General features: G+C 35.5%; 4 protein-coding genes and 1 non-coding gene across 9 annotated transcripts in view; 3 read left to right on the top strand and 2 right to left on the bottom strand.

Annotated features, from left to right (window-relative positions):
* Positions 1-11,863, top strand: part of LOC107011191 (inositol hexakisphosphate and diphosphoinositol-pentakisphosphate kinase VIP2) — a 20,202-nt gene extending 8,339 nt beyond the window's left edge. For all 5 annotated transcript variants that reach the window (XM_015210587.2, XM_015210589.2, XM_015210588.2 and 2 more), the window contains 16 exons: positions 508-589; positions 1,993-2,151; positions 2,291-2,333; positions 2,647-2,729; positions 2,941-3,003; positions 3,091-3,165; positions 3,999-4,124; positions 4,411-4,652; positions 4,840-4,884; positions 5,048-5,114; positions 5,457-5,528; positions 6,201-6,451; positions 6,612-6,669; positions 7,233-7,400; positions 11,033-11,107; positions 11,230-11,863. In XM_015210587.2, the coding sequence (XP_015066073.1) occupies positions 508-589; positions 1,993-2,151; positions 2,291-2,333; positions 2,647-2,729; positions 2,941-3,003; positions 3,091-3,165; positions 3,999-4,124; positions 4,411-4,652; positions 4,840-4,884; positions 5,048-5,114; positions 5,457-5,528; positions 6,201-6,451; positions 6,612-6,669; positions 7,233-7,400; positions 11,033-11,107; positions 11,230-11,493 (1,873 nt within the window). In that variant the 3' untranslated portion in view covers positions 11,494-11,863. The remainder of the gene's footprint in view (positions 1-507; positions 590-1,992; positions 2,152-2,290; positions 2,334-2,646; positions 2,730-2,940; positions 3,004-3,090; positions 3,166-3,998; positions 4,125-4,410; positions 4,653-4,839; positions 4,885-5,047; positions 5,115-5,456; positions 5,529-6,200; positions 6,452-6,611; positions 6,670-7,232; positions 7,401-11,032; positions 11,108-11,229) is intronic.
* Positions 11,864-12,686: 823 nt separating this feature from the next.
* Positions 12,687-13,598, bottom strand: LOC107009090 (thioredoxin H2). Its single transcript, XM_015208360.2, has 3 exons — positions 13,360-13,598; positions 13,148-13,270; positions 12,687-13,049 (listed from the first exon to the last, which is right to left on the bottom strand). The coding sequence occupies exons 1-3, from the start codon at positions 13,513-13,515 to the stop codon at positions 12,900-12,902; spliced, it is 429 nt and encodes a 142-aa protein (XP_015063846.1). The 5' UTR covers positions 13,516-13,598; the 3' UTR covers positions 12,687-12,899.
* Positions 13,599-14,138: 540 nt separating this feature from the next.
* LOC107009015 (protein arginine methyltransferase NDUFAF7 homolog, mitochondrial) lies at positions 14,139-19,286 on the bottom strand. The gene is made up of 10 exons (XM_015208264.2): positions 18,840-19,286; positions 18,688-18,749; positions 18,121-18,264; positions 17,882-17,992; positions 17,554-17,758; positions 17,311-17,369; positions 16,816-16,868; positions 16,498-16,720; positions 15,048-15,156; positions 14,139-14,936 (listed from the first exon to the last, which is right to left on the bottom strand). The coding sequence occupies exons 1-10, from the start codon at positions 19,057-19,059 to the stop codon at positions 14,674-14,676; spliced, it is 1,449 nt and encodes a 482-aa protein (XP_015063750.1). The 5' UTR covers positions 19,060-19,286; the 3' UTR covers positions 14,139-14,673.
* On the top strand, positions 19,220-19,292 carry TRNAA-AGC. The gene has a single exon. It is a non-coding gene; the product is annotated as a tRNA-Ala (tRNA).
* A 3,446-nt stretch (positions 19,293-22,738) lies between these two features.
* On the top strand, positions 22,739-23,495 carry LOC107011195. The gene has a single exon (XM_015210595.2). The coding sequence runs from the start codon at positions 22,827-22,829 to the stop codon at positions 23,295-23,297; it is 471 nt and encodes a 156-aa protein (XP_015066081.1). The 5' UTR covers positions 22,739-22,826; the 3' UTR covers positions 23,298-23,495.
* Positions 23,496-23,520: the final 25 nt, after the last annotated feature.

Raw genomic sequence — 23,520 nt, forward strand, 5'->3', positions numbered from 1 at the left:
CCCCCCCCCCCCCCCCAAAAAAAAAAAAAGAATGAAGGAAAGATAGTGTTCTTTTATGCATGTGTTGTATTGTTTTATGTTTGAACTTGAGCCGAGGATCTGCTGGAAATAACCTCTCTACACACCACCCTCCCCAGACACAACTTGTGGTGCTACACTGGGTATGTTGTTGTCGATTATGCTCCGTATACTGATCGTTAGTGCGTCATAACTTTTTGAAGTCAATGTTATGAAACTACGTTGATGAATTAAGAAATTATCATTGACAAAAGGCAACTGGATGGTGCATTATTACAAAAGCAAAAGCTTGAGAACTTATGTTATATATGTGGTACATGATGCATACACAATAACAACTGATCCAATTTATTCAATTTGTCCTGTTTCAGTTCTAGTTTTCTTTGTCGTCTGGTTAATGTTTTAATGTACTTGAGCTAAAAGAATGTCATTTCCTGATGGAATTTGTGTTGAAGCAAACATGGTTTACTTGCTCATTTTTTGTGGTAGGCCTGGCCGGGAAAGTGATAGTGAAGCTGAAGACATTGAGCATGCTGAGAAACTTCGTCAAGTAAAAGCTGTTCTTGAGGAGGTCAGTTGAACTAGTGCATTTGGCACTATGCAATAGTAAGTTGGTAAACACGTAGGAGAACAACAACAACAACATACCCAGTGTAATTCCTCCAGTGGGGTCTGGATGTAGGAGAAAATGTTATAAAAATATATGTCTACAGTTGATTGTGCATCCATTTCTCATTAGGGTAATAATGGTCTTGGGATATATAAATTTACTCTGCGGGCTTGAACTTTTTTCATATCTTTTTTTCCCCTTTAATTTAGAAAAAATGGGGCCTTAGCAAACTGCATTAATCATATGTGAAAGAAAATTAAATGTGATCTTGCATATTATTCTCAATCTTTTAGGAGAATAACATCATTGATCACACTGATGAATGATAGATAGAAATCCCATGTTTTCTATTTCACCATCTAGGATATTTTTTGAAAGGTTAGATTTTGGACTATAGGTATTTGAATTATTTTTCATTACTATAGTTCCTTTCCCTTGTCCTGTAATTCAGATTTGGGCCTATCTCAGGAGTTCTAGAATAGGAATTGGAGCTGGAGAATATCTTTGTATACTGGGAAATAAGTTATCCCTCTTGCGCGTAACTGATATTAATGTCTGTTAGAAAGAAGAAACAATAAAACATCCCAATACAATAAGACAATGCCTGAAGTTCTACAGTGTTTCAAAAAATGATTTAGGATTTTCTGCTGGCGTTAGGAGGATAGATGAAATTGTTGTTTGAAAACTCTTTGCATAGATTTCTTTGTGTTACTAATGTTTAGGAAATTTGACATTAGAACCAGTTCTGATCATGTAGGAAGAATTCTTACCTTTGACTATTATCATGAAGTAGAGATCTTTAAGTCATTTCATCTGCAACATGAACATATTTGCTTCCATAACATGATAACAATGCAGTATATTCCTTGGTAACCGTTAGCCAAGCTAAGTAGTAAACCTAGTTCTAAACATCCATACATCATCTATGTTATGGTCTGGTTTACTTAATGATCACTGTTATTGGCTGAGTAAAACCAGTAGAACATTGTGACTAGTGGTGGCATGCAGTTGTTAGAGTAGTAGATTGTGCAAAAAAGTGTCCTGTTAGGGTAAGAGGAGAAAATCGTGAGAGTCAAAGACTCTGAAGCTGGTTGATCTTTGGTTCATCAAAAATATTTTTGGGTTGACAAATTAGGAAAGTGGGACCAGGGTGTGAAAGTGAATGTTACGGCAAGTATAATGGCAGCCAGTATGTTGTTCTGCTTTGCTTTCTCCAATTCTGTCGTTTCCTGGGCTGGCATGTATTTTTCCGAAAAATTCCATAACTAGATTCCAAAAAGACATACATTATGCATAAAAACATTCATGCTTTCAATTTCCTCAGTTTATATTGATTGTTAAAAAAAGTTAAATATGGATGGCAGGGAGGACATTTTTCTGGAATTTATAGAAAAGTTCAGCTAAAGCCACTAAAGTGGGCTAAAGTTGCCAAGTCGAATGGTGAAGGTGAAGAAGAACGGCCTGTTGAAGCTCTTATGGTTCTGAAATATGGAGGTGTTCTCACTCACGCTGGCAGAAAGCAGGTTCTTTTATGCGTGAAACATTGATTTATAATATTGTGAACTAGCTTGACCTGTTGAAGTGAATATTCTCCTTGTGATAGGAAGGTTTTTAAATATAATCTTAACCTTCCTTTCTTGCTTTGATGGAATTGCTTTGCAGGCTGAAGAGCTTGGAAGATACTTCCGTAATAACATGTATCCAGGTTGGTTGGTGCCCCTTTGCCATCTTTTTCATTTTACTTCCCAAAAGTTTTCTCCAAAATTACATCTTCCTTCTGCAAAATGTGGTTTAAGAAAGTTTCAGATAAACTACTTCCAGCTGAAGCACTTTCAATTAAAAGTATTGAAAAAGTTTATTTGGATCATCTCTTAAATGGTGTATCAAGAAGTTGCAGCTACAAGACTTAATGCTTTGATGGATATCCCCTTTTTCCTATTTGATCAAACTGGGTGTTGGGGGGCTGGTGGTATGCTCAGTCAATCTGATGCTTAATTTCCATCTGCTTTATTACACAGGTGAAGGTACAGGCCTCCTTCGCCTCCATAGTACATATCGCCATGACCTAAAAATATACAGCTCCGATGAGGGCCGTGTGCAGGTTAGTTCCTTGCTTTTGCTCAAGAAATACTTAGTAGTCTTAAGAATCAAGCTTTATCTGTTTGTTTTCTAATTTTTTCTCCTGGTTGATATATTAAATTTTCTCATACAAGTACTCTAGTTTTATCACAATCTTAAATTTTCACTCATTTCATTGGCCAATTGCATTGTTCTCTAATGTTGAGTTTGTATTATGCATGATATTGCGGCAGATGTCTGCAGCTGCATTTGCTAAAGGTCTACTTGACTTGGAAGGACAATTGACACCTATCCTGGTTTGTATGGTGTTATAGGGTATACTTCTAGAGTTGGATTCTTACAGGGCAGATGATTGAACCATGTGCTTTCTTCTTTGTTTGAAGGTATCGCTGGTTAGCAAAGATTCGTCAATGCTTGACGGACTTGACAATGCCAGTATCGAAATGGAAGATGCTAAGGTTTTCTTTTCCTTACACTTCGTTCAAATTTACAAGCTCATTGGAAAATCTTTAGCTAGTATTGATTCAACTTTGTGGTTGTTTCATCCATATGTTTGATTCTAAGCAGTGATAAGTATCCATTTCAAATCTGATGCTATTGATGCAAGTGTCAGTGATATGATCATTACCTTGGTAGAAGTTTGTTTCATTGGTTCCATGTTTTTCTGATTCAACTTTGCCAAAGGTATCTAAGGATTGAATCCAAAATTTTCAGAGAACTTGAATTCATTTGCCTAAAGAACTTAATCATCTTTCAAGGAAGTCTCTTTTTCAAAAATCAAGGATTAAGTGGATGAAAATTGCCAATTTAATCATCTTTCAAGACCTAATGTTTCATATTTACTGCCTGAGGCAGGACACAAGGCTACAAGCAATTACAGCTCCCATCCGCTATATGAATCCTCTACCTTGTTGCGTCTGGGGAAGGATATTTAGATAACAATCATGTTGCAAATGCTTCTGTAATGACCTTGACCTAGGTCCTAACAGTGTCTCCGATATTGTGGTACAAGGGTAGTGCTTTGGTTTCCTCCCACTTGCCTTAAGCCTTAGAACAATAGGGATGAAAATAGTTTGAGCAGGGCATGTTAGGCCTATTTGGTAGAACTTTTGTGAATATTCAGTTCAACATATTGTCTTATGTTGTTTAATATATTTTTAGACTGATACAAGGATACTGAAATTAGCATTGACTCAGAAGTATAATCTTGTTTACAAATTCAGGATTTTTCTATTTACGGAAATGCTTTTACTTTCTGCTGTTAAAATACCTGTCCCGTTGTTCTCTTTAGGCAAGGTTGAATGACATAATTACTTCCGAAACAAAGACACTTCATATTAATGGATCAGCAGAGAAACCTTGGATGGTTGATGGAGCAGGACTCCCTCCTAATGCATCTGAACTTCTGCCCAAATTGGTAAAGTCTTAATGTGTATCTCCCGTTTGATCAATCTTCCAGTCAAAATCAGTTTAAAATTCATGATTCATCGTATAATTCCTTCTGTTCTTGTTGAATATTCATCTTTTACCCCCTTACTGTACTTTTTTCCCTTCTCAGTGGAATCCTTTGTTCTGCATCACTGATTTTAGAGGACTAATACTGCAAGCATTTGAATTTGGTTCTTTGGCACCATTTCCTTCTTTTGTGTTGCTTTGTATCTTTCTATAGTTTCATTCTGTGTCAATCTGTCTCTTGCAATCAGGTGAAATTTACTAAGAAGGTGACAGAGCAAGTGAGGCTTCTTGCTAAGGATGAGGATGAAGAACTTGCAGAGGCAAGTCCATATGATGTAATTCCACCTTATGATCAAGCTAAAGCGCTTGGTAAAACAAATATTGATGTTGATCGTATTGCTGCGGGTTTACCTTGTGGTAGCGAGGGATTTCTACTCATGTATGCAAGATGGAGAAAACTAGAGAGGGATTTATATAACGAACGGAAAGAGTAAGATTTTGTTAACTTAACCTTACTTATTCTGAGCTTGAACATATGCTTGTTGCTTCTTGGATCTTTGCTGCCCAGATGCTAGTTTGTTGGGATTGTCCTCCTTCCTATCTCAACTGATCTGCTCATTGTGGATTTAATTGGTTCCTTGTTAGTGTTTCCCCTAACACTCGATATTTAATTACAGCCGTTTTGATATCACGCAAATTCCAGATGTTTATGACTCGTGCAAGTAAGTGAACTCAATAACATTCATAGCGTATTTGGTTAATGCAAAATACTTTTACCTGCTTCTATAGCAATATGACAGTGAAAGATCTTGTTCAAGCTTCTATTTTGTCTCTTGTGTCGTTGTCTTTATGTTCTTTTGGACTTTTTGATTATTTTTTTTACAGGTACGACCTCTTGCACAATTCACATCTGAATCTAGGGGGCTTGAATGAACTTTTTAAGGTTGCTCAGGTACAATGACGATCAACTACAAATATGAGTAGTTTCTTATGAAAAAAGAACGGATTCTTCCACAACCCCCACCCCACCCCTACCCCCAAGAAAGAAAGGAAAAAAAATCCAAAACAAGGTTTTAGTTTGGTATCATATTATGTTATCTTAATTTTCTCTGTAGCAAAACACTTCCATATGACATTGCTACTTTTCCAGCTCTGCAGGCTATGAGTCTGTTGTCTCCAGTATTTCTGAAATTCTATTTTTTTTCCGAATATATGATGGTTTTGCAATGTTATTTATCTATAGAGTTATTGTGACCGACTTCTAAAAGAACCTGTAATTGTTTTTGAGTTTCAGCTACTTGCAGATGGTGTTATTCCAAATGAATATGGGATAAATCCAAAGCAGAAATTAAAGATTGGATCAAAGGTAAAACTTCTTACATTCAGATCCAGGTCCATTTCTCAGTGTTTTCCTTTGTCTGAAGTAGACAGATTTCATGTGTTCTTTCTTGTCTACCTATTGTTGGATAGCGGGAAGTAACCTAATATCATTTTGTACCACCCTGTTCACTATTGGCACCCTTATCTTTCATATCTTAATCTGAATGGAATGTGTAGTTATTGAAGAAGTCTAGCTAAGTTGTGTTTTGCTTGAAAGTTCCTGGTAGATGTATTAGGTATCTTTTAGTAGTTTGTCAGTTTCCCTCCACATACCGTCAGATATTAATGTCCACAACTACTAAATCAATTGGTTCACCAGCTTTCAGAGTTCCTCGCCTCTTATCACTGGTCTGCAATAAGGATTTGAGACTATTAGTTATTGCCACTTTACATGCTAATTTGGTTGTGCCTGCTGTCAACTCAGTTTCCTAACTAAATTTAGTCTTTAAGCTTTTCAAAAATCTGGAAATAATTAAACAACAATTCTTATCCTCCTCAGCTAACTTATCTTGGGTCCGCCACTATTTTGTTACTTACTTTTCATACAGAAATGTAAAAGAACAAGGGTGGTGCAATTAGTTTGCATTTATTTGGCTTCTTGTATGGTGGTGAAGGCTCATGTAGACATCAATGCATAATCTATGAGTTGTTCATTCAGGTTGCTCGCCGCTTGTTGGGTAAAATTATGATTGATCTAAGGAATACCCGTGAAGAAGCTCTAAGTGTGGCCGAATTGAAAGGTAGTCAAGACAATTTAGCAGTGAATAAGACAACAAAGGAAGATACAGAGCATCATACCAAGCCTCACACTCGTAATGAAGAGTCTAGAAGAACTAGCTTCAATAGTGAGAGATCCATGGATCAAGATGATGATGATGACAAAGAGCCTAAATACCGCTTAGATCCAAAGTATGTAGTCCCTTTTATTCACTTAATTAGATGTTCGGTGAACTTGTATTTCATAGGTGTTACTTTTGTGTTTATCTAGAAATGTGCCGGTAGATTAAGATAAGAATGTGAAGTGCTTTGTTGTATTGTATTTGATTATTTTGTGATTTACCTTTTTCAGGTATGCAAATGTCAGAACACCTGAAAGACATGTGAGAACACGCCTGTACTTTACATCAGTAAGTGGAAATTTGCAATTTTCTTGTTATTCTACTATATTTTCTAGCTGATGTACGTGGTTTTGGCCCAAGGGAACTTTTTTGGCTCGCACAGGAGCAGCATCTTGAAGATCAGAATAAATAAATAAATAAATGAAAATGTACTATTTTAGCTTGACATTTTAGTTGAGATGGTTCACATAACTTGATTATTGTAAAAACTAACAAAAAAAGAGCCAAACTCTAAATCAACTTCTATAATATCAAATATGGATGGTTAATTCAGACTTTGAAGTTCATAAACAGTTGATGCGCGAAGGGAATAATCCGTCACTTAATAATAATTCTCATTTTTCTTCAGCTGGCTTAATTCTGTGATATGTAGCAATATAATATGTATGCAATCTGGTATTTCTCTGTTTGAACATATATTAACCCTGCTTGTTTGATATGATTAGATTCTTGTTAGACACTTTAGTGCTATTAACATTTTGCTTACTGTTACTTTCTCTATTTGAATTTTCCCCTAATCCCCCTCCTCTTCCTTTCTCCGATTCTAGTTTATTGATTGTTTGACTTGACAGGAGTCACATATCCATTCCTTGATGAATGTTCTTCGTTATTGCAACCTGGATGAGTCTCTTCAAGGAGAGGACAGCCTTGTGTGCGATAATGCTTTGGATCGCTTGTACAGAACCAAGGAGCTAGATTACATGAGTTATATTGTATTGAGGATGTTCGAGAACACAGAGGTTCGTACATCTTTTTTTTTTTGAAAATGGTAATTTCGTCTATTCCTCAAAGTCAGTACACTGATCGGTATTTACAACTACTTCAAATTCTACTATCTTTTACTAAATTGAGTCTAGTACATCAATTAAGGAGATAGTATCATTTGAGTATAATTGATTACACCAAAAACATAGCAGCATAAGACAATTTAGTTTGACTTTTTGCATACTATTCTCAACACTATCGAAAGCTCTAGAGTTCCTTTCCTTCCATATTGCCCACCCTATGCTAGCTGGGACAATTCTCCATCTGTCTCTATTCTTGGATTGCTTTCCTGCTTCCTCCCAACTCTGAATTGCTTCTGTGATCTTGGCAGGCATGGTCCATGACATACCCTTATGACTCAGGAATAACCTCCATAGTTGACTTGTGATCTTGCCATGTAGAAAGAGATGGTTAATGTCTCAGCAGTTTCTCCACAAAAGAAACATCTAGAACATAATGGTATCCCCCTTTTCTTTAAGTTGTCTTGAGTTAGTACAGCCTCCTTGGCTAACAACCAAACAAAACATGCCACTTTGAGTGGAATTTTTGACTTCCAGATTCCTCCATGGCCAGTGACTTTGAGGCTGATTGGTGTGGTTCAACCAGTTGTATGCACAACCCATCTTAAAGCTGCCCTTTCGATTGCCTTTCCACCACAAAATGTACTGACCTCCTTCCTGTCCATTAAATTTCCCAATGGTGTTGAAAAAATCTGCTACCCTTTGAATTTCCCAATCATTTAATTGTCTTCTAAAGATGAAGTTCCACCCTTGAGGAGTCCAGTGATCTACTATAGTCTTCTGTTGGTGAGATACTAGAGAGTATATCAGGATACAAGGCCTCTAGCCTACCTGCCTCATTCCAAGCATCTTTCCAGAATTCTGTTTTCTCTCCATTCCTCACTTTGATCTTTGTGTTAGCCTTAAACTCAGACCACAGAGATCTAATGGATCTCCATACACTAACCCCATATGATGTAGTCACTTCTTTGGTCATCCAGTTATCTTTCTCTTCATATTTTGCTCTAATGACTTCCTTCCAGTAGGTCTGCTCTCCAGTATTGAACTTCCATAACCATTTCATCATGAGGGCTTTGCTTTGATTCAACAAATTCCTTATTCCGAGACCTCTATGCTTCTTTCCCACTATCACAACATCCCATTTAACCAAGTTTTAGCCTTTCCTCTCAGTGTTTCCTTGCCAAAGAAATTTTCTTCTGATTTTATCCAACCTAGTGATTACACTTTTGGGAATTGGAAATACTGACATCATAGAGGTTGGTAGTGAATCAAGAACAGAATTAATCAAGGTCAACCTGCCACCATTGGAGAGATATTGTGATCTCCATCTTGCTAACTTCATTTCATATTTCTCAACCACATTGTTCCAGAATTCATGACTGAGATTTGGCCCCCAAAGGCATCCCAAGATATGATGTAGGCAGTGCTCCAATTTCCCCTCCCAAAACAACATTTAAAGCTTCCATGTTGTGTACTTCATTAATTGGATAGAGGTGGCTTTTCCTTCAATTAATGTGTAGACCAGAGAACCCTTCAAACAACACTAGGATCACCCTCAACATCTTTCATTGGCCTTCATCAGCGTCACATAATATCAATGTGTCATCCGCATATTGTAGATGGGTAATTTCCACATTATTAACTTCAGGCTGCTGACTTCAAAACCTCTAAGCCATCCCCTCACTTTAGCTGATTTGATCATATTGTTCAGCCCTTCCATAACAAGTAGGAAAAGGGAAGGAGACAAAGGGTCTCCTTGCCTTAATCCCCTCTCTGCACTAAAGAAACCAACAGGGGATCCATTCATAAGTACTGAGAATCTCACAGTAGTGATACAATGTCTGATCCATTGGATCCACTTCCTCCCAAATCCCAATCTCTCCATTGTGGTCAAAAGATATTCCCAATTAACATGGTCATAGGCTTTCTCCGTGTCTAGCTTACAAAGTATTCCTGTTTTCTTTTGCTTTTGTCTGGAATCCACTGCCTCATTAGCTATCAACACTGCATCCATGATATGTCTTCCTTGGATAAAAGCCATTTGTCGGGAATCCATAAGTTTAGCCATTACCCCTTTCATTCTCTCTGTCAGATTTTTAGCAAAAAGCTTATAGATGCTGCCTATTAAGCTGATGGGTAAATCTCTCAATTCCTTAGCACCCTTCTTCTTTGGAATGAGAGTAATAAAGGTTGCATTCAAACTTCTCTTCCTGCTCATAGAAGTTTTGGAAAGCTTTCATGGCTTCCTCCTTTTCCACCTCCCAACATTTTAAGAAAAAACCCATGGTGAATCCATCAGGCCTAGGTGCTTTATCAATTGCACACATTTTCAGACATTTTAGGACTTCACTCTCCTCAAAGTTCCTCTGCAGATTCTCCTTTTCCTCCTCTGTTAACCTGGGACAATTTGCATCAGTATAGGCAGGTCTCCAGTTAGTAGTCTCAGTATATAGCTTGTTGTAGGAGTCTACTATCTCTCCTTCAATTTTTGCAGGATCTTGGGTTAGTTCTCCTTGGATTACTAGTTCATCAATGTTGTTGTACCTCTTGTGTGCATTGGCCATTTTGTGGAAGAGCTTAGTGTTCTTGTCCCCCCCCTCTTTTAACCATAGTGATCTTGATTTTTGTCTCCATGAAATTTCTTCATATTTGAGCTATTCCTCGAACTCTAGTAATCTAGAGTTCGTCCTTGTTACCTCATCCTTTGTTAGTGCTCTACCCTTACTAGCTTCATCAAAAACAGCCAGCTCTTTGGGTAAATTCCTCCTTTTAGCTCCCAGGTTCGCTTGATCACTCTTGGTCCAAACCTTAAGCTTTTGTTTTAATGCCTTAAGTTTTGAAGCAAGTACGAATCCGGTCTCCTAGAGAAGAAGAAAGTGTCCCACCATTCTTTGATTCTGTTTGTGAACCCTTCTGTGTCTAACCACCAGTTTTCAAACTTGAAATAATTTTTGTTTTGGTTCCACACTCCCCCAAGCAACGCAATAGGAGTGTGGTCTGATCCGAGCCTTTGTAAAGCTATCCGTTTGATGTTGTTGAAGCTTTCATCTCATTTTTTTGATATCAGAATCCTATCAATTCTGGAGGCAATGTCTTGATTGTCTCCTTTGAACCAAGTATACTGGCCATCCTCTAGTTGAGTGTCAAGCAACTTCAGATCTTCTATGAAATCTGAAAATTCCTTTGAAGAACAAAGAAAATGAAAAGGGCAGGATAAGTAGTTGCTCATGTGAATAAGTATTTTGGTGTACCTTAATTATATGGAAGCTATTTGCTGCTATTCTTGGGTGTCTGCGGGTAACTGTGCATCTTTCTATTATGGCTTTACAAGCTAAGAGGCCATCTTGAATGTCATAATGTTTTGAAGAACTGAAATTATATTGTGATCTCCTCATTTTTTCTTGGCAAGTAATAAGAGATGTGTTATTTTCAAATATTTTCAGTGCACTGCTAAACTTTGCCAAAGACCGTCTGGAATTTACACTTGATTAGCATTGTAGCAACATGTGATGTAATAATGTTTTCGTCTGATGTGAAACTCCTGATAGATGTCTGTCGGATTCATATTATATTGAAATTTGATGCAGGTGGCTCTGGAAGACCCTAAAAGGTTCCGCATAGAGCTAGCTTTTAGTCGTGGTGCCGATCTATCACCACTAGAGGTATTAATCATGTCACCTCTTTTTTTGTTATTGTCTATGCGGAGCTGCAAGAACAGTTCTCTATTATGACACTGAAGATGAAAGAGAATGCAGCTTATTTTCGTACCATGGTTAATTTGCAGGTAAATGATGAGATAGCTGCTTCATTGCATCAAGAGCACACACTGCCAATAATGGGTCCTGAAAGGCTTCAAGAAGTCGGGTCATATCTTACGTTGGCAAACATGGAAAAACTGGTGCGTCCATTTGCCATGCCAGCTGAAGATTTCCCACCACCGTCAACTCCTCAAGGGTTCTCTGGATATTTCTCGAAAAGTGCATCGGTTCTAGAGCGCCTAGCAAAGATATGGCCCTTCCACAAGCATGTGAACAACAATGGGAAGTAGTACAATATTTTCCCCTGTTGGATGTTTCTGCTATCAAACTGAGTTGTGGAGATTGTTTCCTCTGGAGGTATTTTACATTCAAATCAAGAATCAGTAGCAGCTGAAGAATTCTGGAAGAGGAGCTACACTGTCAATTACCGTTCATTTAAACATCCTTTTACCTTGTTCGTTCTCTCTTTCTCTTCCATTATTAGTTCACATTGATAAGGAAAAATTTTGCAGTAACGTTTAGCGCCAGCCTGGGCTCACAAATCTAAATATATAATAGAGTCGGCCTATAATGTAAATGAGCTCTACTATGAATTCTAATTTGCTGTTTAATCTTTAACTCTTTTGCCTCTTGCTTATTTATGGCTACATTGACATGGTACTGCTATTCGTGAAATGCCTGATTAGAAGCAACAAATTCCCATTCATAGAAATGTCATGACATGTTTCAAATTTGATATATTTTGGTAGTATTAAATTTGATTGTTATTGAACATTTAAGAAAATGTGACTCTAGCTGAAATCCAGAAAGTGACTACTAATTTTGAAAAGACCTTGGATACATGGGACTTGCAGAAGTAGACTGTAAGACTGCACATCTGTGTGGATAAGTGTTTTTTGACAAGAAAAGGGATGTTAGAAGATTCTCCAACTTCAAGAGGGAAAGGGAAGTTAAGTTGGGATTACAAAAAATAATCATGCAATCAAAGTAAGGTATATAATTAGACTTAAACCATATCTTTCTTTTATTCTTCCTTTTTGTGTCGGAAATATGCGTTTTACTCTTTCTCCGTGCAGACTAAGAGTGTGAAAGGCGTGTTCGAATCGATTCCCAAATGGTTACAACACAGCTAGCATACATTTAGTGAGATAAATAGTAAAAAAAGAACTACTTTTACATGGCATATATACTTCAGCCTCTAATGCTATAATGACGAACTGTCTGTGATTTAAAAAACTTGGCTCATAAAATAGGGACCCAAAAGGGGTAGTAAGGCTTTTGCTTGACGATGGAGTTCTGAATACTGAGTATCGCATGAGATTTCAGAGTTAGATTTTCTTACTGTTCTTTATTGCAAGTAAACATTGTATCATCCACCCAATTTTCTCAAATGCTTGTTCGTTTTATTTATTTTTTTTCCAAAATAAAGGCTAACATCATCATATTTGATGAACTGAAAGCCCTAATTGAGTTAACAAGACCATTCTGAACTCCCATTTTCTCATATTCTGAAGCAGTAACAGGCAAATCATGATTTCAAAGTTTCAAAGAGTACAATAACACAATTAGAAACTTAAGCAGGGAAAAAATGGGGGAAAGACTTCAGAACCATAGTCAAATCACATCAGAATAAGGCAGTTTAAACTTATTAGATATGAAATTCAGCTCCAATATCATCAAGAGGATGTCAGAAGAACTAAGCAGCATATTTAGGGGCTTCCCTGTGCTTGAGAATCTTTTTCTCGAGCTCATCTTTTTTAGCCCCCACAACTCTCTCTACTTCCTTGCCTTGCTTCAGCAGCAAAAATGTTGGCATAGCTTGAACTCCGAACTCTTTCGCTACGTCCTATTATAGAACCAAAGAAACAATGAAATCAGTATCACTATACGCGGATCAATGAAGAATTATGACTAATTCCAAATTGAAATTTCCACGTCACTGACCGAGAGCTCATCGACGTCAATTTTGACAAAGTCAACATCGGTATACTTGGAAGCCATGGCGTTAATAGCCGGCTCCATGAACTTGCAAGGCCCGCACCATGCAGCCGCAAAATCCACAACTATCTGGCAATTAGATTCACCGATCAAAGTCAGATCTCTCAAAAAATTAAACCCTAATTTTTTGCAAAAGCGAATAGATAACGGAGTGATACCAGTTTATTCAACTGCTTGGAGGAGTTGAAGTGAAGTTGCCACCGATTGGATGAATGAAAAGCAATCACACGCGACGGCTCTGACGGCGATCCTGACACTTCCGTTGCTGCCTGCGCTTCACCTCCGCCGAGTAAGCTTGAAACAAACGACCCCATTCGACTCCTCACTTCTTACGCAAAGTAGTCAAAATAGAGAAGGAAATTATTAAGACGAAGGTAGTAATAGCGCTGCTTTTATATTACGCGAATTCCTAATGTCAAATTGGAATTTTGTTTTAGCTTGGTTGTCATTTTGCGGCACTATATAATTAAAATATGTATTCAATTATTTGTTTGTACTCCAGTATAATTTACTTGATTCAGAAAGAATATAATATTTAAAATCACTAATCTATATGATTAGATATATTTTTATTTTTATTTTGAAGAAAATTGTAATCGAAGAAACAATTATTTAATTTGTCAAATAATTACAGCACCATTTCTTATACGACGCAAGTACTAAAACGGAATCACACCAGTTCAATTCACATTTTGGTCTTGATTCGATTTTATTACTTCAAAAAAGTATAAGAAACTTAAAAAATGCAGTTTTTTTCTTAATAAAATATCAGGTCATTGTCAAAGGGGAAGGTTTAGTGCTACAAAGTTGTCTGATGGAGCTTAATCCTTTTGACAGCACATTCTTCTTCTTCTCTCCCAAAATGCAAATGCTCTACAGCCTACAGATATAAACCACTCTTCTTCTACAAAGCATTAAAACAATATACAGTAAAATATTCTAAGAAGGAAGTATTCCCATATAATTATTTCAGGAAGCTTTGCCTGAGAAAAATCGATTGTATACTAGTTAAACCACAGAGAGACATTGTTTATATTTATATTGTTAAAACACACATATATGATCCCTTATGAACTTATTCCCACTGCTACAGTTTTGCTCAAGTTTCGCTTCAAGTGGAAGCTTTAAATAAATAGACCAGTGGTTCTGTCTTTTAGCTTCCGATGAACTTTCAGGAACAATATAGCTTAACAACTTGATGTAGGATCTACATTCTCTTGTTGCACCACAGTTGAGACACGAGATAACTGAAGAAACAAAGACGTATGAGAAGACTAGATATTCTCTCCTTCAGAACAAAAGGAAAAGACTGGGGCAAAACCAGTATCACCATCCTGTCTCTTCCTAGCCTTTCATCCAGCTACACACATTCAAGTCAGATGAAAAAGTTATGAAGCAAATTCCACAATCCCCCAAACATGAGGGAATACGGCCATTTTACCAGTACAACAGGAAGCCCATATGCAGATGTTTCATTGAAATGGTATAGGTAATCCTTGCTTCTTGTTCACAATTGTCATTGCCAAATATCTGGTCCCCATCCCAATAGGTGCCTGCCCCTCCGGACCCTCCCAGAATGGGGCCTCGCCTTCACCCACCAAACGCCAGTAACCCGTTCTTAAGGAATCAGCTTGTTCATCTGTGCAGTTCTCCATCAATGCCTCAACCCTGAAATTTATTCCAAGTGACCCAAGAAACTGAGACTGAGTCATTGGGCCATGCACAGCCACATCATCTGTGAAGTTGATCATTTGAACAATTAAATCAACATTGAAAGGTAAAAGTTACCTATGTAATATAGAATTGAACTTAAGATTGGGGCTAAGGAAATTCCAATAAAATGTACCTGAAGCTTCCTCTGCAGAATGTCTGATTGCAGCAAAGTCAACATAAGCACTAAGATCAGCAGTTCCAGGATTATCCAGTATATTAACAAAGCCATGCTTTCGGATAGCCTGTTTAAAAAAAATAGGAGAATAACCATCACCATAAACTAATAGATAGGAATGAAAACATCAAGAGTCTTCATCACTTTCTTAACCTATATGAAAGCTAAGATTTAAAATGGTAACTGTGAATAGGTATAGCTCCCCTATTCAGTTAGCTATTGCATATAAAGCTATTACTATTTTGGTTTGTACTACCAGCACGAAAACAAGCTTCCCTTCGTACCATATCAAATAATGTGCTCATGTCTAGTCAATTTAAGAAACTTTCAGGTTTATTATGTAACTTTAGAATTCTCATTTTACCCTTTATGAGATGATTTATAGCCGCACTGCCGCAAAAATGTCCAATGATTGTTTCATATCACAAGTTTCAAAAGTCTTCAATTTTTTCTTAATTCCTTGTCCAGTCGAACAGTGACACATAAGTTGGAACGGAGGAATTACACATTAGTGAAAATTTTGAGCAATTAGAAAAGTTATTTCCATCTTAAACTATGAATGCTTTCTAATTGGGAGTTGGAAAAATCCCAACATACTTACAAAGCAGCTACAATTTACAAAACTTCCTCATGATATTTACAAACTTTCAGGAACTTGAAATCACTTTTACTTCATCAAACCAGCTTTTCAAGAAACAATGTAATGTTGTCCTTCCTCTATTACCAAAATCACATACAAGTCAAATTAATTGCTCAATTTTCATGCCAAATATGATCTGTAATAAAATAGAATAAAATTAGTTGTATGTCATATTTAGACTTTGCATGGGTACTAACATAAGAGTTCAGAATTCATAACATTCACCAGGATAATTGTGTTCCACATAACATCAAAATTTTCCTTGATGCATAGCAGGACAGCTCAGATGGAGCGAATTACACAGTGAGGATTTATGTAACTGGTCCCAACATGTTTGGGGTTGAAATGTAGTTGTTATTGTGTATTGCGGGATAGCTCAAAAAGGAAAGTGAATTTGGATGAAAGAAGAAAATCTTAAGAAAGAAAAATTTTGTTTGCCTCCTAAGCTGAAATGCAACATTGAATTTAGAAAGGTGGACAGAGACATTGAGCCGAAAGCCCGAAACATCAAAGTTGAAAATAACTATTTAAGAAATCATTAGATATTTGACATACTCGCATTTGTTACCATTGAACTTTTTGATATTTGATAGCCTACTAATCTAAAAGAACAAAAAACAATATTGAATGTTGACTTCACGTTTGTGCAATCAGAGATTGAGCATTGAGATCAGACTTTCTAAGAAAATGAAGCAAGGCAGAAGCAAATATATTTGGCTACCCAAAACAAAGGAAGTAGGAAAAAGAACTTTTAGTATTGCAACTGACCTGAAGACTGTCTGAGACTATTCCATTTAGACCATAATCAATAATGAGAGCCCCACCACCATCTGAGCCAATTCTTTTAGCAATTTCTTGAGTCAACTCCATTGCTTTGGGGCAAACCTCAACTTGCTCGAGCTTGCCTATATCTTCTTTCTCAGCCCATTTGAAGCGCTTCAGGAGATACAGAGTTGCAGGAGTTGGCTGTTTAGATAAAACAAACTGAAACCTACCCGACAAAGTACAAAAGGAAGTTACAAAGGGGCAATATTACAAGAAATTACTGTAGGAAGAGATATATGATAGACTAGCTTGAGACCTTACATTGAATTTTCAGCAACATCAACCATTTTCTCACACCAGCCTCGAGATGCTCTCTGCATGTATACGAAGAAATCAATCTGATGCTCACAATACTACAATAAATGTCAAGCCAGGTAGAAAAGATACTTGATTTAAACTTCCGCAGGCACAAAAACAAGATTCTAAAATCTAAAGTACCACCTATCAAACTGATGCTCATAATACTAATAATACTATATGGACACAATCTTTCATCTAAATTTCCTTTTTCTTCTTTTTTTTTCTGTGAGCATGTGTGTGGAGGGTGCGGGGTTAATTCCGTTAGGCACAAAATCAGACTACAAAAATCAAGTATTTTCATTGTATTTCCATCGTCAGGATATTCTCTGGTAGTTTCGTAGTTTAAATAAAAGATGAAAGTAGATAATTTTCAGTAAAATGTTCAACTAAAGCTATTGGGTAAAAATGGATTAGCAAATCTTATTAACCGATAAAATAGAGGTTATACAAACGAACCTGAAACTGATGAACAGGTAACGCATCGTAAAATTCATGGGCAATAATGATCGTAGGTACTGAGAAGTCAAAAAGAACAAAATGTAAGAAAACCTATACGTAGATGATAATACAATTTTCCATTGAAGCTTCAAGACCAAATAGAAGAAAAAATACTATGTCTGTATGATCATGAAACATTTGAACTGATTTACACTTTAAAGAACATGTAATCTACAAAAACAGCTGGTAATAATTTCTTACTTCCTGCTGGAACCTGCTCCAGGGTGGTATGCCATGCTACACTGGTCCCAGTCAACCTGCTAATAATGTGTTCCTCTGCATCTCCATCTGTATCATTCTTGTTTATACACATCAAGTTCTGATATTGGAGTTTCTTTAGAGTTGGACTACATTCAACCATGTGTATGTGCAAAGAGTCAGTGAAGTTCCTAAATTTTGATGCACCCTGTGATTCAGAAATCAACAATTGCATTTTAGGCATTTCAGAACAGGATCCGTACTTTAAGAATCGACATAAAAAATTTAAGAATATGCGAGCAGGAGAGGATGTATATCAATGGGACTGTACTCGTAGAAGATCCGCTAATAGAGTTCCTCGTCCTGGTCCGAGCTCTACAAGATTTATTTTTTTCGGTTGCCCCATTTGCTCCCAAAGACACATGGCCCAAACACCAACCATCTAAGAAAAAGAAAATCAGGAAATCAAACAAAACACTGGTGGTAAATTTAATCACTCTTTTTTTAAAGAATTCCACCGATGATGAAGGAAGAAAATCAAGCAGAAAAACCCCACTGTATCTAGATTACCTCTCCAAACATCTGGCTTACTTCAGGAGAGGTAATAAAATCACCTTCTGCGCCAAACACATCTCGATTAATATAGAATCCTGCCTTTGGGTTAGTCAAGACTTCCTCCATATATTCGGCAACTGAGATGGGCCCGCCTCTGAACTGAAAACATAACCAGCTTAAGATATTGAATCTCAAGAGCAAGGAGGAAAACAAAAGATACAGATATCTGCAGACTTTCCCAGTTCATCAATGTATATTTGGCCAATTATTTAACAGTTTTTACTTTTTATCTACTGAGCAATGGTTTCTTCAGCAATTATCCTATACCAATCAGGGACATGGCCAATATGCTGATGCAGACTAGTGAGGAAATGAGGAGCTACTTATTGATTGATTCATATATACCAAACTAGGACAAAACCTGATTGATACATCATTGATTAAGGTATAGCAAAACAAAGAGAAATTCTAAATCTTCAGCTAAAGTACTCGCTAAATTAAATCCAAATTGGCAGAATAAAACTCAGAAAGCAAATGCATACACAAGAAATGTTCATGTAGGTAAATGCGGCGATAAAGAACCTTAATGATGCTCTTAAGATGCTTAACAAGCTCGGTATCCGATGACGGTTCATGGGAATGCTCTGCAGTTTACAAGGCAATTATCAAATCATCAAAAAAAAAACAGCAGGATAAAGAGTTGAAAATACTACGCATGTAGAAAGGGAAAGTACCGGGAGGATTATGTAGGCCGGATCGGTCAATGGAGATTGCTGCAGAAGGGGGAGTGGTACTAACTTCGCTGTCCTCCAAGTGTTCGACAGAAGTACCGTTAGGAGATTGGGAAGTTGATGCAGGAGAAGAAGAATATTGACGACACCATGAGAGTGACGCGGAAGCACCAAACAGCGAACGACGCTGAGTTGAAGCCTTGAATAGTAATCTTTTTAACATTTCGAATTTGGTCGAGGTTCGATTGTTGCAAAACGATACAAGATACGGAATATTTGGAGGAAAATTGCAGTCTTTAAGTTTTGTATACTCCGAGGGGGCTTGCAGTTTAAAAAGAAAATAAGAACAACGAGTAAAGACACTAGCCAAGATAAACCACAACGGGGATGTAGCTCAGATGGTAGAGCGCTCGCTTAGCATGCGAGAGGTACGGGGATCGATACCCCGCATCTCCATTTCCTTTTTATGAAAAAGAAGATTTTTTCTTATCAAATTTGCTCATAAGTCATTTCAAAACTACTTGAGGTAAAAAGATCTTTTTTCCATATACATTGCTCATATAGTCATATGTCATTTCAAAACATCTTTTTCATATACCAAAATGTGCTCATAAGTCATAAAGAACTTTTCTCATGTATCAAAATTTGCTCATAAGTCATTTCAAAATTATTTGAGACAAAAAGACCTTTTTCATATAGTCATATCTCATTTCAAAACAATTTTTTCATATATTAAAATTTGCTCATAAGTCATTTCAAAACGATTTGAGACCAAAAGATCTTTTTTTATGTATCAAAATTTGATGTCATTTCAAAACAAGTTAAGAATTTGAGGCGAAAAGCTAAACTAATAATGTACATATGTGATTTCTCTTACATTACGTAGTTTTCATGTCAAACAATTAAAACATTACATTAAGTAGTTTTCATTTTCCTCACAAAATCTTTAGATATATTGATTAAGTCAGCATGTCACCTATTTTTTTATAGTTTTAAAATAAAATAGAAGTAAGCATTTACATCAAATGATATATTCCCAATAGCAAAAAAAAATAACATCGAGTAAGTTTCACGAGAGAAAGTGAACCTATCAACTTAGTAAAAGAAATAGATTTTTACAACCGTCTAATTATTTTTATAGCCGAAACATAAATGGCCACATAGTAAGCATAATTACAATTTGGCTAGCGCCTCATATCTCCAAACCCATTAGTTTGTGGCTTAAGAGCAACGGTCAATCCATACTTTGCCCCTTTGTTAAAATCAACTTCAGTGTCGATTTCACTTGAAATGATGAAAAGAGAATTTGGAAGGCACTTGCGTTGGAAGTGATAATGAGTACCAGTTGTAATGGTATGCTCTAAAAAAATCATTTTTGAGTTTTGAGTTATTACCGACTTTTGACAACAATAATAATGAAAATAAGGATATATAAGAACAGAGAGTAGAATCAACCAATGTACCATTTTTGCTTTCGACTTTGGCAAAGTTATAGAATAACATTTAAGTTTTTATTTAAATTTTAATGAAATTTACAAACAAATTAAAGACACATTCATTTGTAATTCAATTTGCAATTGATATATTTATTCATTCTTTATATCTTTTAACATTTTACGTCACTAATTAATTGTTATTTAAATAACAAAAAAAATAACAAATTTATTAACTATTATAATAACTTAATCAATGATATAAAAAGTAATAAATTGGTGAGATATTACTTAACTAAAGCTATTTTTAAAAAATAAAATAACGACTTGCAAAATTTACGAATGAGAGCCCTCTATTTATAGGACTTTCTAGGAGACTAATGTGCAAATAAAGATGAGATAAATTATCTATATGCACATTTTTATTTTTCATAATTTCCGTTATACCCTAGTATTTTAAAATATTTTCAAAATCTCTTATTTTTCCCTAATTTTTAAGTCAATCAGATACATATGTGTCCAGCCCTAACCCACCTTTTTCTTTTCTTTTCTCACACCTTTAATTTCTCCCTAATTTCACTTTACAATTTTATCAGTCACAATCATCTCAATTCGAACTGTGAAAGGATTCTCTCTCTAGTCAATTAATTCAAATCAATTAATTGAAATATTTTCGTATTGTCTTCTTAACTGCCATCTTTTTCTTCAAACAAAGAATTCATCCTTATTTCCTGATATGAGTCATGCTCCTTAAAAAAAATAAGTAGAAAAGTTTCATTTACAGTTTCTCGACCTACTCTATCAAAGGTAAGGATTTTTAATTTATTTCTACGCTTTTTTTATGTTCAATATTGTATCTATTACTTGATTCAAATGCCTGAAACATTACTGAAAAGGGTACTAAAGTTTCATCTATAATTTCTTGACTCAATCTACTAAAGGTAACAATTTTCTATATATTTTTACACTATTTTTTATATTCAATCTTGCATCTAGTAGTTGATTCAAATGTATCATACATTACTGAAAAAGTAATTTTATTATATTGCAATGTATCATTATTCGATTTAATTGTTTGATACATAAAACTCTAAGCTTGTTATTCATAAAACCCTAAATTTATCACATTACAACATATAAATGTAATGTAGTATGTGTCACTCATAACATTTCTTGTATTTGATACAAAATATAACTAATGTTCATAGTTATTCTCAATGTATCAAGTTATAAATATATTGTGATTTGAAGAATTATGTATCACTAGACAATTTTTAAGATATATAATGTGTTTTAATCTAATGAATCAAGTATCAATCTTTACATATTATGTACTTGATACAAAATAATATTATTGAATGTGTCATAATGTATCAGATATAAATATGATATATTATACATTATTAAGTTGCAATGTATCATAAACAAAATATTAATACTATGGATCAAAGCGAATTGACTGGTAATCAGTGGTTGTTTACGAGGACAAGAAAACTGAAAGGTTATTATATCAGATCACCCATTTGATGTTAAATTTGTGCAAGATATTATGCAACAATAAAACGATACTCTGTAAGTTTTTATACGACTTTGTTTTGAGTTATACATTCAATACAATTTATAATGTATCTTCTACATTTTTAAGGGATTGTAGACTATTTGTAGCTGATTTTGCTAAATTTTTTAGCAACAAAATTTCAAAATCATCTAATGATTTCTGATTCGATTATTCTCGTACAAGACATGGAGTAATTTTCTGAAAATATGGTAGCAAAAAAGTAAAGACATGATATGTTAGTGAAAATGATGCTCCACCAAAGTCTAGGGGCTATTCACATTACCAGACCAAGAGGATTTGTTCAATATAGCACATGCATTATGTATATGTAGACACATCCATTTGAATATTTTACTATTTGTAAGATTCATTAAATTAAGTTTTAGACCGTTTTTCTAATAACTTGGTTATTTGAATTTGAATTTCAATATATATATATATATATATATATATAAATAAATAAATTTCAGTATGTATATGTTCTTTTTTTAATCTAAATATGTATATTTTTTTTTTATATTTTGGTTGTAATTATAGTGTTTGTAATACACAAGACAAAATAGGACAATTTTAAAATTTTTTTGATCTAAAATAATTTCATAAATTTAAATAAAACACAATTTTTCATTCAAGAGATTGTTTATTAAGTTATTGATATAAAGTGTGAAGGGTATTTTTGTAAACATAAATTTTTAAATAGAAATTATGCAAGATTTGTTTTTTCTAATATATCAAATCAAATAATGTATAAAAAATAATTCAAACATAACTAATACAAGCACTAGTAATACAAGTATTACTAATATACCTTATTTTGCATTATTCTTATACAATCTATTAAAAATTATTATTATTATTTTTTTTTTTTTGGAAAAAATTGAGAAAGAATTCCAGAAACCACCGCGTCAATTAAAACATTAGGGGATTGTTGGTCGATCCCACTCCTTTTTAACTGGACAGTAGCGATTAGCAAGGGCTTTTCGTCTAAATAGTCTGAGGATGCGTACCAAAGCAGGTGCTTCAATGGCAAAATCATTCGATGCCCAGAAGTATCTGAAGAGAGTCGGATTAGGGAAAGAAGATTATCACTTCTGGAAGCAAGTGGGAAAAGCTTTGCTCTGTACTTACACTCTGTTTGGTGTGGCGTGGGTGTGGAATGAAACCTCGCCGCTTGGTTGGTGGACTTTAAAGCCACGGCCAAAGGAAGAAAAAGAATTAGCACATCTATACGAACGCCGGAAATTTCCATATCCAGGTGACGAGAAAGCCATGGAAGAATTCGTTGCCAAAGGTGGGATGATTGGAACTACAATTGGTCCCAAGGGAATCATTGAATCTGATAAAGATTCATACAATTATCAGAAAGCATTGCAGGATAAGAAAGTTGACCAAGAAGCCTTCAAGCTGTGGACGAGGATGAGGAATGAGGTCATTTCTGAGCTTCAAGAGAAAGGGTTTGATGTAGAGTGAGTTAATTACTGTTAATCGGATTTGCTTCTCTCATGCTTATACCTTAATTGCGCATTTTGTGCCTTGCAAATTTACTATTTTGTAGTTGGATGTTTAATGTGGGGAATTACGGAATAAGGTTTTAACTATTTTAGCTCAATCAAGTGCTTTCTCCGCTCTGGTGGACCTTTGCTGTTTATCCTACTTTAATTTGCAGAATGTGATTTCATCTGTTGTTTAAGTT

This window comes from Solanum pennellii, chromosome 2 (assembly GCF_001406875.1).
Source record: "Solanum pennellii chromosome 2, SPENNV200".
NCBI classification, from domain to species: Eukaryota; Viridiplantae; Streptophyta; class Magnoliopsida; order Solanales; family Solanaceae; genus Solanum; species Solanum pennellii.